The 13,276-nt window shown below is 48.3% G+C and overlaps 1 protein-coding gene across 6 annotated transcripts in view; it reads left to right on the top strand.

Annotated features, from left to right (window-relative positions):
* The first annotated feature begins 25 nt into the window (after positions 1–25).
* The window catches only part of MIER1 (MIER1 transcriptional regulator), a 35,427-nt gene continuing 22,176 nt past the window's right edge, over positions 26–13,276 (top strand). For 2 of the 6 annotated variants that reach the window (XM_064664940.1, XM_064664936.1), the window contains exons 1-2: positions 26–278; positions 363–455. Coding sequence is in view for 1 of the 6 variants with exons in the window: in XM_064664935.1 (XP_064521005.1) it covers positions 1,498–1,506 (9 nt within the window). In the remaining 5 variants the exon portion in view is untranslated. Of the gene's footprint in view, positions 279–362; positions 456–861; positions 1,507–12,607; positions 13,142–13,276 lie in introns of those variants that run through there. The other 4 variants (XM_064664938.1, XM_064664941.1, XM_064664935.1 and 1 more) reach the window with 4 other exon arrangements.

Below are 13,276 nucleotides of genomic sequence, written 5' to 3'. Positions count from 1 at the left end.
GGGGGCTGTTCCGCCCTGAGTCAGCGCAGACCCCCGCGGGTGCTGCTGTGAGCGCTGGGCATGCGGCTCCTCGCCTGTGCCTGACCCGCGCGGTTCGGGCGCGGCGGGGGCTCCCCGGGCCGGGGCGGTAACAGCCCGGGGCGCGGTGTCCGCGCTTTGACAGCCATGCCCGCCGAGCGCGGCCCCGCGCCCGCCGGGGCACGGCGCTGAGCCGGGCAGGTGAGGCACCGGGGGCTGCGGGGAGACGCGAGGAACGGGACCAGACAGCTGCATTTGGGGTGGGTTGCCTTTTTTGGGGGATGGTTTTCCTGGTTTTTTGAGTGTTTTTTTAACCTCGAGCTGTTCTTCTTGTGCCACCCAAGAGCCTCACGCACGGCAGGAGCCCCCGTTCCCCGAGGACACTCCGTTCGCTGCACGGCCGATGAGACCCGCTCCGCCCCTCTGCGGCTCCGCGCGTGAGTACGGCAGCGGGGCCGGGGGAAGGGAGCGGCACCAGCACCGTCCCTGGAGCGGGAGCGGCGCGGGGCGGTGGTGCCGGTGCCGCGGAGTCAATGGGGCGGGGCCGGGCCCTCAGCGCTGTGGGGGCGCGGCCTGTGCCTTGAGTGACAGGCGGGGCATGGCCTGTGCATTGAGTGACAGGCGGGGCATGGCCTGTGCATTGAGGTCTGCTGGGGGGCGTGGTCTGTGTATTGAGTGACACCTAAGGGGGCGTGGCTTATACACTGAGTGACAGATAAGGGGTGGGGCGTGAGAGACGGCGGCGGGATGCGCTTCAGAGCTGAGGGGGGCGTGAACTTGAGATTGAGTGACAGGCGAGGGGGCGTGGCCTGCACCCGGTAGCATGTGAGGAAGCGTATCCTGCGCTCTGAGTGACAGGCAGATCCCGCACCCTGACTAACAAGCGGGTGCGTGACCTTGTGCTCCGAGTGACAGGCGGGGGCATGACCGATGCCCTGAGTGACAGATCATGGGGCGTGGCCTGTGCTTTGAGTGACAATAAAGGGGCTCGGCCCCAGTTCACAGGCCTGGTCTTTGAGTGACAGGCTGATGAAGGCGTGGCTTTGCGCCCTGAGTGACAGGCAAGGGGGCGTGGTCGTGCGCTCTGAGTGACATGTGTGGGCGTGGCCTTGCTATTTCAGTGGGACGCGATGGGCGTGGCCTGGGCCCTGATTAACATATAGGGGTGTGGCCTAAGCCCTGAGTGACAGGCCAATCCCCTGAGTGACATGTGAGAGCTTGACCAACACCCTGAGTGACAAGCGGGACCCGCTGCCTCAAACACCAGGCTCGGGGGGCGTGGCCCTCAGCGCCTGCCGGGGGGGCGTGGCCCGCGCCGTGATTGACAGCCGCGGTGCGCGGTGACGTCGTGCGCAGCGCGGCCCCGCCCCCTCCCGCCGCCGCCGCTGCCGCTCCCGGAGCCGCTCCCGCCCCGCTTCCCCCTCCCGGGACCGACGGCTCCTCCCGGCGATGTGACCCTTCCCCGCGCCCTCAGCGACCATGGCCGAGGTGAGACCGTCAGGGGGGCGCACGGGGAACTTGTTGCGCGGGGCTGCAAGTTTGTTGCGGGGAGCGGAGGCCCGTGAGCACCGGAGGTCCCGCCCGCTCCCCCCCTCAGGGGCCTTCAGCCCCCGGGACGGCCCGAACAGGCCGTCCCGGGGGCTGAAGGCCCCTGAAGGGAGTGAGCGGGCGGGACCCAGGGCGGCGCCTCCCGCTTTTTGTAGCACCACGTCTATTTATTTGCTTTAAATATCTTTTTTTAGTCGTTAGGACAAAGGGGGGTTGGTTCAGAGGTAGGGCAGTGGTCCTGCGAGGGGAGAGCCTTCTCCTGGGACATGCAGGGTTTCCAAGGAATTATTTGGGGGTAATCAGTTGTGTTCTGTTAATGGGGATAGCATAAAATAATGAAAGGGTAATAATGGGGTAATTAAAACAAAAATAAACCCAAAAACACACCTCTTTTTTGAAGCATGGAGTCATTGGCGGGGTGGGTTTGTCCATCCCAGTGGGATCTGGGGGAGCAGCTCCTTCCCCTGCTCAGGAGGAGAGCTGGGACAGATGGATGGGTGTTTCATTAAGTTTTCTTCGAATTAGCCCCAGATGCCAATCTCTTGGCGTTGGAAATGCTGAGTTGAGAAGTACCTGTTGGGAAAATGAAACCTGTGGGACAGGCGTCACTTCCAGGGGAGTTGGAACTGTCAGGATTAGGATATTTTATACATGAGGCTTCTTCCCTTGGAATTCCTGAATAAACACGGATTTTCCCTTAAATTATTTTATCTTTTCCTCCCAAATGAGAACTGTGATGGAGCATTCTTCCTGTTGTTGAGACAACATGTCCTGAGCTAATCTTAGGAGTTAGAAGAACCTGCCTGTTTGGTTTTTTTATCTTGAGAGGGAGAGAACCACAGCTCTGATCCTAAAAAATGTGAATATTAAAGTCCTCCTATCTCCAGAGCTGGAGAGACAGTGGGGCCTTTGCTCTGGGCATCACAGGATTTGGGATTTGTCTCTCACGGAATTCAGGATTTCTGTCTTGAGTTTCACCAACTGCCTGGAAGTTTTGTCATTTTTTTTAATTAACTGCCAAATCCTGTGATCTGAACCCCAGTATCCTCTCAGTGCTGTGTCCTGGGGGGCTGAGCCTTTTCCTGATGCTGAGGAACTTCCTACTCCATGTCACGTCCTCGGCACTCTGAGGGCTGGGGAAGGCTGTGCTGCCCAGAGCAGCAAAAACGCACTGGAATGTGGAGCTTGGGTTTTCCCTTCATGGATTTTCCAACAGCCGGGGCCTTTATTGGTCTTGATATTTGTCTAAGAAAGGAAAAGGGTTTTCTTCATCTTTGCCATTTTGAAGGTGAATTCTTTGTGCTGTTTTGGCGTCTTTATTTGAGCAGAAGGAGTAGGAGGAGCAGAAAGGGCTGGGAGAGCTTGGTCTACCTGAGAGAGCTTGGATCCACCTGTGGATGAGTTCATGAGCACGTGGTGTTCATTCCCAGTCGAGTTGTGCAGGGAACTGTTGTATCTGAATTGAGACAAAATTAATACTTTCAGTGATTTAAACCAGGAGAAATGTTCTGAATATGGTTTGTGTCCCTGCCCATGGCAGGGGGTTGGAACTGGATAGTCTTTCAGGTCCCTTCCAACCCAAACCACTCTAGTATTCTATGAATTTAGGGAATATACAGGGACTAGGTTGGGAATCCTCCTTAGCATGGCATTTCCTCTTAGCTCTGGTATCGAACTAAAGGAACTGAGGGTGATGAAAATGTGGGTGGAAAGGCTGTGAGGTCTGAGACTGCTGTTGTGCCTCTTGCCCTCTTCCCCATCCTTCCTTCCCCAGTGGAAAATTGTTTGTGACTGTTCTGAAGGAATGCACAGGAGCTCATCCCTCAGGCAGGAATGATCCTAAAAGGTTGTGTTCTAGAGAATCAGCTCCAGATCTAAACCTCAAAACCCAATGTAACTATGAAACTTGATGGGTTAGACAGGAAGGCTCTTCAGAAAGCAGCACCCAGCATGGTTAGTGAGAGAACAAGTCCAGAAAGTGAAACTAAAGTGACAAAAATGCTGCTTCACTTTTGCAGAAGCAATTTGAATACAGGACAGACAGAAAAAAAAAAAGGCTTTAGAATATATATTAAACTGAGTTTAGACTTGGGGTTAATAACCTGTGTTAGGGTTCTTTTTACATGTTCACGTGACTCCTCATGTTCCAACATGTTAGAAGTTTGTTCCAGGCATAAACCAGAAAGAAAACACCTCTAACTTAAGATCAGCTGAAGCTTTGTGACTGTTACAATATCCTGCATTAAGCTGCTTACTGAGTGTTTGTGGTGGAGGAAATGCTGATACACAAATTTTCTCCAAATACAAGTATTTTAATGCCTCCTGAGAAGAAAAGATTGGGACCGAAAAGCTCGATTAGCAGCTGAAAGAGAATGTTTTTGTTTATTCAGCCATTATAATGTTTGAATAAAATCTAAGTGAGAGAATGAGATTTTCTGATCCCAAAACTGGAAGAGCTGGGCTTGGACTTTTGTGTTGAAAAGAGGCAGCTCAATCAATACCTACTGCAATTTCCAGAAGTGCCAAATTCCTGCTGTTGTTCCATGATAGGATGCACATTTACAGGGATGCTACAGGATACTGAACAGGGAAAAATAAAGGGAAAATGACAAGGTTTGTGGTTGGTTTGGGATTTTTTCCTAATTCACTGAAGAATAGAAGTATCAGGGCTGCTGTGTGGGGAAGAGGGTGGTTGTGTTTGGTCAGAGGTGGGTTGGGAGCATTGGGAACAAAATATCCCTGATTTTTGATTTGCATATTTTGGTTCTAACCAGTTTAATTATGGGTTGGGGTGATCTAACAGTTCCTGGCTGCTCCAAGGGGGAGATCCTGCTCCTCCTGCTGCTTTTGAATGGGTGCCCCTGAACTTCTCCTGTGGGTTGATCCCTCTCACTGGCTTAGAAAGGAACCTAAAAGCTTCCTGCAGGGCAGGTGTCAGCTGATGGAAAGATCCTGCAGGGACTGGACCTGGAGTGGGGATGGGGTGGGACAGCAGATCCTCGGGAGGCTCCAAGGGGACCTTCTTGCTCTCTGCAACTCCTTGACAGGAGGGTAGAGCCAGGTGGGGGTCGGGCTCTGCTCCCAGGGAACAAGGGACAGGGTGAGAGGAAATGGCCTCAAGCTGTGTCAGGGGAGGTTCAGGTTGGATACTGCCCAGGGCAGTGATGGAGTCCCCCTCCCTGGGGGGATTTAAAAGCCGTGTGGATGTGGCCCTTGGGGACATGGGTCAGTGGTGGCCTTGGCAGTGCTGGGGAGTGGTTGGGCTTGATGGTCTGGGAGGGCTTTTCTAACCTAAACCATTCTATGAATCTCTTCATGTTGCTGGGACATTTGTTTCTCCCAAAGCTTGACCAGCTCCTTGTGTTTCTCACCCATCACTGAGGTTATTCAATCTTGTGACCCACTGGAGTAACAATTTAAACTTTTCTTCTTCAGAGGGAATTTCTGTGGGGCAAGTATGGGAAGAGGCAGGAGCTGCTTGTCCTGGAGCAGGACCACTCCTCTTGTGGTGTCAGTGGACAATTAAACGGTTCAACCTAATTTCTTTGAAGGCGCTTTAATGTTGTCTGAGTTTCTGAAAGTTTAGTTGGTTTTGACCAAAAAATCAGTTTATTAACATCGTGTGACAGTGCTCTAATAAGTCATCTTTAAATTCCTATTGTGTGGAAAAATTTTCCTTTCATCTCAATGCTGTGCTTTTTTCAATTGAAGAATTTTGAACTTTGTGAATGTAACCGCATTCTATTTTCATATTTTGAAACAGCTTCAGGACAGATGTTGAAGAAATACGTGATCTAATAACCATTTTTAGTAACCTTTTTTACATTTTTAATATTTGTGTTTTTACTAAGCTTGGCTATTGCTTTAAATCAATCTGCATAAAGCTGTAGTAGGAAGCAGTAGTTAAGTTCACACAGTCACTAATGTGGTTGCAAATTGAGTTGTTTGAATAGTCAGGGGGGTCAGAGCTTTTGAGTAACACCTGGATACAAAACAAGGTGAAAACAGATTAAATCCAGGTTTCCTACTGACTGATCTAAACCATGATTAAAGTTGGTGATTCACATCAGTCTGTTCTTTGAGAACAATTATATTTTTTTCTTGTTTCATCTTCATGTAACTAATTGTCTTTTTTGTGTCATTCTGGAGCAGCGTTTGTAGAATGCTTTACAGAGATATTTGTGAATGTAATGTACATCTGGGAATTCAGTTTTTTCAATTCCTTGGTAAGGGAATAAACCCCAAAGTGATTAGGTTTAGCCACTGTTTGTATTTCCTCAGTTTTGATATGAGGAAAGGGAAAGCACAAGGGAATGGCAGGGAAAACAATGGCATTCTGCATTTCTAATCTGCAAAAAGGGGATGGCTCTGGGGTGTTTTTGTCATAATAGAAGAGATTTGTGAACATTTTTTGCATGTGATAAAATCTTGATGTTTCTGGGTTTACAGCTCAGGACTTAAAGTTCTTCCTAACACAAGGATTGAGGCAGACAGTGGAATTGTTGTAAAGTTCCATTTCTTTCTGTGCTTTTTCCTGGCCAGAAGCTCCAAGTTGTATTAATATTCCCCTTTTAATCCATTAACGTCACAAATTATCCATAAGAATGTTTTCTTGTGGTGCTTGGCATATGACTGTAGGTGGTTTCATCTGAAATCCTATGGCAGGATGCAATCATTCCATAGACTCTCAATTTTCCTTAGCAAGATATCTTAGATTATTACAAGAAGTCAAGGCTGGTACTGTATTTTGTCATGGAAATGGGCATTAAATAATTAGAAAATGTTTATTTGAAGTGTGTGCTTCATGCAAGACAGAGATGGTGTGTTCTGGTGGGCTGTTATGGTTGTGTTCCCCAGTACTCCTTGGAATGGGAAGTTCTCTAGGGAGCATCATGTCCTGTCAACCAGGACATGCTCTGGTACAGCTGCCTCCATCCAGCAGCTTCCTTCAGCCTGGAGCATCTCCTGAGGACTCAGTCCTTTAGGAAATTCCCTGCGCATTGGTTATTGGGATACAACTGGTGAGTGGGTCCTGGTTCCAGCCATCGACTCTGCTCAGACCAGAAGATTGGGTTCCACTTTGTTTTACAGAAGTCAGTGTGTGATTTCAGCAGTGTCTTCATGAGCTGTTGGACAGAAGCTCCTTTCACCACCCTGAACTTTGCTGTTCCTTCCTGGGACTTGGAACCCCGAGAACTACAGCTCCAACTGCTCTGCAGGACTTCCAGATCTTTGTGCTCAGCTTGGGGAGTGAGTGTTCAGGCTGGGATGGCCCTGATCCCCCAGTCCCAGGGCGGGGATTGGCTGCTGCCCTAACACTCATCTGTCGTTGTCACCTGTCCTGCCTTGTTGTCCCCACTGGAGACCTCAGAGCCCCTCCCAGTGCCTAAAGGGGCTCCAGGAGAGCTGGAGAGGGACTTGGGACAAGGACACAGAGTGACAGGACAAGGAGGAATGGCTTCCCACTGTCAGAGGGTAGAGTTAGATGGGATACTGGGAAGGAATTCTTCTCTGTGAGGGTGGTGAGGCCCTGGCACAGGTTGCCCAGAGAAACTGTGGCTGCCCCATCCCTGGAAGTGTCCAAGGCCAGGTTGGACAGGGCTTGGAGCAACCTGGGACAGTGGAAGATGCCTCTGCCTGTGGCAGGGGGTGGGACTGGGTGATCTTTGAGGTCCCTCCTGTCACAAACCATTCCATGATTTTCAGGGTACTATTTCCTCTTGCTGGAGGCTGCTCTCACAGCAGTGGTTGGCAGAGAGGAAAGTATGACATTGTCACTCATGGAAGCCTGTAAATCCATATGGGTTTGGGTGCACCTTCACGGTGTGGTAACCCCTGACAGTGGTGTGGAGCAGGTAACAGGCTGGGAAAACGTAAACACCCCGGGAAGATTCATCACCTGACGCCCTTCAGCCTCTGCCTTCCCCTTAAGCACTGATGGTTTTTTTCTTGACTTTTTTTAAAATTGCTATTGCTACTTTTGTTAGTGTTGCAGCTGAAACACCTTCCTTTTTAGGGCTTTTCATTACAATGTTGATGTCCCCAGGGGATACAGTGTCTTCACTGCCAAAACTAAGTTAAAAAGGCTACTTAAGAGAGTCGTGATGTGTAGGGGATGTCTGAAAGATCCACAGAAACAATATCCCTTCTGAAATATTCTGCATAGTCTGCTTTCTGACTTTTCCTGGTGAAGGGATTTAAGTAGGTTGGTACAGGACTGAGTCAGTTGCATTAAAACTGGCCTGTGGTTCTTGCCAGCTGGGCCCTCTGGAACTGGTCCGGCAGCTTCTCCACAAACACTGACACTGCTGGGTTTTAGGTTTGTTTGGTTGGGTTTTTTTCAGTTCAGAGAATCCCAGAACAGTCTGGGTTGGAAGGAATCTCAGAGCTTGTTCCAGCCCCTGCCACAGGCACGGACACCTTCCACTAACCCAGATTGCTCCAAGCCCTGTCCAACCTGGCCTTGGACACTTCCAGGGATGGGGCAGCCACAGCTGCTCTGGGCAACCTGTGCCAGGGCCTCCCCACCCTCACAGGGAAGAATTCCTTCCCAGTATCCCATCTAACCTTGCCCTCTGGCAGTGGGAAGCTATTCCCCTTTGTCCTGTCACTCTGTGTCCTTGTCCCAAGTCCCTCTTCAGCTCTCTTGGAGCCCCTTTGGGCACTGGAAGGGGCTCTAAGTTGTCCCTGGAGCCTTCTCTTCTCCAGGCTGAACAATCCCAGCTCTGTCAAAAATGTCAAAACAGCATTATGAGATAATTTGGGGTGGAAAGGAGCTCAGGAGGTCTCTGATCCAACCTTCTGCTCACAGCAGGATCTGCTCTGAGGTCTCCCTGGCTTGCTGATGGCTATCTCCAGTCTGGTCTTGAAAACTTCCAAGGAAAGAGGTTGGGAAAAAGTCATCTTTATAGAGGAATCAAGTCTCAGAAAGAGATGGCCAAGCCAAGGGGACCTTTGCTGAGGTGGCAGTTTCAAGGCTTAGATGTTTGGGATCTGTGAGTTCAAATATTGCACTCAATCCTTGTGTTCTGGAAGTACAAGAGTTTTGTCATTTACCAATCAAACTAAGAAAGTAAAATTCCATGTATATAAAGGCTTCCATTTCAGGGATGTCACTGCAGTTTGGGCTGTAGAAGCGTTCACATGTAGAACTGTTAAATGAGGACCAACAGTATTTTTCTTTTTTCCTTACTTCAATATGTTGCTATTTTCTTCATGAGGTAAAAATGCGGCTTTTCCATTTTCTAACACAAGCTAATTTGATATACAAATCGAATATATATTGATTATATTGAGAGAGGGAACAGGCCTTCCGCTGACATACATACCTGGTTATGGAAAGGGACACATTCCCTCTTGAGCAAAGGATGCTCTTCTCCATTTAAACCAGTCCTTTTCTCTAGGCCATCATTTAGCTCAGCTCAAGAGAGTTTATTAACTTTAGGGTATTTTCCTGTCACAGAGTTCAAAAGACCTGAGCAAATTGATGGGTTTGTCAGACATATTGCTGTGAATATAGAGAGAATTTAATCCAAGATTTTAACTGGTTTATGTAACAGTTAAAGAGCTGTTAAAGGTAACTGAGTCAGTTTGAACAGGATGTATATTTGTCGTGTAGATACTGCTGATTTTGGGATGTTTCATTATTACTTGTTTATATTAAACAGTGTGAAAGATGGTAGCAAAGACAACAGTAGTTTTGTGGGCAGAAATGAAAGTCTGTAGTGTCCTGTCAGTCCTGTTCAGGTGGTTTTGCTGTAGGAGAAATGTGAAGAGAGAAAACTCAGTGCATTCCTTCCACAGTTTGGAGTATCCCATTCCAGTCTAAGCACCTCTGAAGTGTTGGAATAAAACCTGGACATCTCCTGCCAGCATCCAGCACCGGGCATTGCCTGGAATAAACTGTGCACAACTGGTGTCTCCTGAAGGCTGTTTGCATTAAATAAACTGTCACAATGCCAGTTTGGTTTTAGTTTATCTTCCATCACAATTGACGGTGATCCAGACACTTCCCAAAGTCCAGGCAGTTGTTGTTGTCAGAGTAACACTGTGGATGTTTCCATGTCTGGCACGTGTTGCTGCATTCACCACTTGGCAGTCAGAGGTGTCTGGCCAACTTCAGTCCCATGTATTCCTGTATCCACGTGCTGGAGGATGTATTGGATATGATCTTTTGGCTGGTTCTTGCTGCAAGTGTCTCTAAGCTTCTGAAAACATGTACTCAGCCTGGCTTTCCTGAGACTCCAAAAAATACACATGGAATAAAAACAGTGACATTCTTTTAGTGCTGATGTTTCATGGTTCAGTGTCTTTTCTTCTCTTTACCGTGAGGTTTGTTTTCTTCATACCTCAGAGTTGGTATTTCCTTCTTGTTGCTCAGATGGAACTTGAACAAATGTGCTCCTTGGTGTATCAGGACTCCTTGGCCACTTGAGTTTTTCCTCATTGTCCGTGGATTAGGAGTTCATGAATGTTTTTTCATTCTTTTGAACCCACAACAGAGATTCACTGTTATCTTTTCTGATGGTACAATGCATAGAAAATTGGAGTCTGTCAGCCTGTATATTGTCAGTATCCTACAGTTTTTCTCTCTTGGGCCTTGGATACCATTATCCATTGATAGGTAGCAGCTCTTTGTTCCCTTGAGTGCCCTTGAGGCAAAACACTGCTTTGTGCTTCTCTCTGAATGGCTGCAGCAGAAAATGAAAAGCCACTGAAGTACAAGGGTGTCCTTTTCACAGGAACTCCTGTTCCATTGCCATGCCATAGCTTAGGAATTAGGATCTGCTGATGCCAATGCAGCCATATGATCTTTAACCACTGCCAGGAAATTTTTATAATCAAATGCCCCCAAAGCCATCTGTCCTACCCTGGCCAGAGTCACCATCACTTGGAGGCACGAAATAGGACTGATTCGTCCAGCCTTGCAGTAATTGCCTTGCAACAACTCTTAATCAGAGGGTGCTCTTTCCCCTCCTGTGTGATGCTGACAGACTGTCACTGAAGGGTTTTCTAGGCCTCCCACCACATTCCCATCTCCAGGTGTTCAGCTCCAAGCTCGTGCTGGGGACTGTTTGCAGCACATCTGGCAATCACAGAGGCCCCAGATAAAGTCCTTTGGCTCATGGATAGAATGGAAAAGTGGTGTCGGTCATCTCTGAGATGGGGCCACTGAACCAGCATGTGCTGCAGCTTCCAGTTGACTGGGCCTGGCACAAATGGCAGAGACATGGAGTGGTGGGAAGAGGTCAGGACTACCTTTGGCAGCAGCTGCTCATTAATGCAGATGGGTTGTAATTGGACACTGTATGTACCTAGAAATAGAAGGAGGAAATGATTGGCAGTGCATCACACAGACTGGAAACATATAAAATGCAGAGAGAACAATCCACACATGAGGCAGATGTGGTTGGCAAAGCTTGGGAAAAAGGAATAGAGAGCCAGAGGCTGCTCTCCCAAAAGCTGCCTGTGGAGTCTGTGGCAAAGAACGGACTAGAACCTCTCAAGGATGGAAATGGTGTTTCTGCAGGTGGCTGGATTCTTACAGATTTCCTGGTTTGACGTTTGTATCTATTTTCTCCTATAGGCTGGGATTGTACTGGTTCTATGTTTTGGAGTTTTTAAAGTCCCTTAGCAGCATTTCAGGCTGTAGGGAAGGTTGTTTCCTTCTTGAGCTGTCAGGCCTTATCCGTGCCATTCCAGAATATTGGGAGCTGAACATCGTTCCTTCAAGTGTGCTTGACTTTTCTGAGATCTTTTCATGCCCCACTGTGGGTTTTGTCCCCTCTCAGCAGGGAAATCCTTCATTGTGCTCAGCTCCATTGCAGTCTGTATTGGAGCACTTTAGTTCCAGAAGCGTTGGAGTTGGAAGGAACATCTGGAGATCATTCAGACCAAGCCATGGCTCAGGGCTGGCTCAGCAAGAGCAGGTTCCCAGTGCCAGTCTGGTTTTGTACACCTCGAGAGCAGACACCACAACTTCTGGGGGCAGCATGTTCCCACATTTCATCCCTTTTACAGGGAAAAAAGCTTTTCCTAGTGTTTAAACATATTCCAGTTTGTTCCCACTGACTCCTGTCACGGGATGCCATTGAGAAGTGACTGGCTCAGTCTTCTGTTCACCCTTCTGTCAGAGATTTATGCACATGAATCTGATCCTCCTGAGCCATCTCTTCTCCAGGCTGAACATCCCAGGCTCTCCCAGCCTCCCACCTCTTTGGAATCCCCTCTACATGAGGCTCGTGGGCCAAGACCTTCTCCAGCTCTTGTTGGCAAGTCCTGAACTGTGGCTGAAAGCAAGGCTGTGCTTTTGGGGTTGGATTTTGGAGTCATGGCTCCCTGAACTCCTGCTATTCCTGATTTATATGCTATTGTTCCTTCCCTTCCACTTCCCCTTTCCCTTCCCCTTCCCTTCTCCTTTTCCTTCCCCTTCCCTTCCCCTTCCCTTTTCCTTCTCTTTCCCCTTCTCTTTCTTTCCTGTCCCCTCCCAATGGATTGCAACCCTTTCCATGAAGAAAAGGGAAGGGTCTTCATGGTTTCCTTCCTGGCCTGGCAATATTGAATTTATTTGCTTTTCCACCTGTGATTGCTGCAATAAATACACTGAAGGTTTGTTAACTCACACTAATAATCGTGTATTACATATTTTAAATCACCCAGTTTTGCAAGTTTATCAAACAAAACGCACCAAATAGAGGTCAGTTCTCGCTGGCTGATCTTGTACTCAGCTCAGTATGTGCAGGAATACTGGACTCTGGAATTTGTTAGCATAATCTTTGCAAATAAAGACTTTTCTGGATGTAGTGATTTGCAAAACTTCCTCTGGCATTGTGCAATATTTTGCAAAAATGTTTTTAGTTCTTACCCACTTCATGTGAGTTTGTCCAGGGAGACCTCAGAGCCCCTTCCAGTGCCTAGAGAAGTTCCAAGAGAGCTGGAGAGGGACTTGGGACAAGGGCCTGGAGGGACAGAACAAGGAGGGGGAAGGGCAGGGTTAGATGAGATATTAGGAAGGAATTCTTCCCTGTGAGGGTGGTGAGGGGCTGGGATGGAATTCTCAGAGAAACTGTGGCTGCCCCATCCCTGGAAGTGTCCAAGGCCAGGCTGGACAGGGCTTGGAGCAACCTGGGATGGTGGAAGGTGTCCCTGCCCATGGCAAGTGGTGGGACTGGATGGGCTTTAAGGTCCCTCCCAGCCCAACCCATTCCATTATGTGATCCTATAATTCAATATTGTCCAGGTATGATTTTCCTTGGCTTTTAAAGCTAATCCTGCCTTAGATACCATTTCTCCAAGTCAGCAGGGATGCTCCCCAAAAACTAAAAATATATTTGGATGTTAATAAATGTGGAAAAATCCACCTGTGGTGGCTCTCCCTGAAGTCAGTGGATATATGCTGTATTTTCTTCAGGCTCTGCAGTGTTAGGAGAGCACAGCTTCTTCTCTTGTATTTTCTCTCCTCCCTCCAGGCACCTTCTCCACCCTTTCTGCTTGACACAGGGAAATACATTTTGAGGTTCTGCAGCTCTGAAGGAAAAAGTCTGTTTTCCTAACTCGGAAAAACCCATTTCACTAGGTCTGTGCCTGAAAAGAGTTGAAACATTTGCTTGAATTATCAAAACAAATGAGGTTTGAATGTCTGACATGCAAATGTCATCCCAGGAGCTTAAAGATTGGCAAAGGTATAACCAAGGGAAAGCAGAATGTTGTT

This window comes from Pseudopipra pipra, chromosome 9, assembly GCF_036250125.1.
Source record: "Pseudopipra pipra isolate bDixPip1 chromosome 9, bDixPip1.hap1, whole genome shotgun sequence".
In the NCBI taxonomy this organism is placed as follows: domain Eukaryota; kingdom Metazoa; phylum Chordata; class Aves; order Passeriformes; family Pipridae; genus Pseudopipra; species Pseudopipra pipra.
The sequence above is the reverse complement of the archived record's forward strand: the minus strand, read 5'-3'. Positions and strand labels throughout refer to the sequence as shown.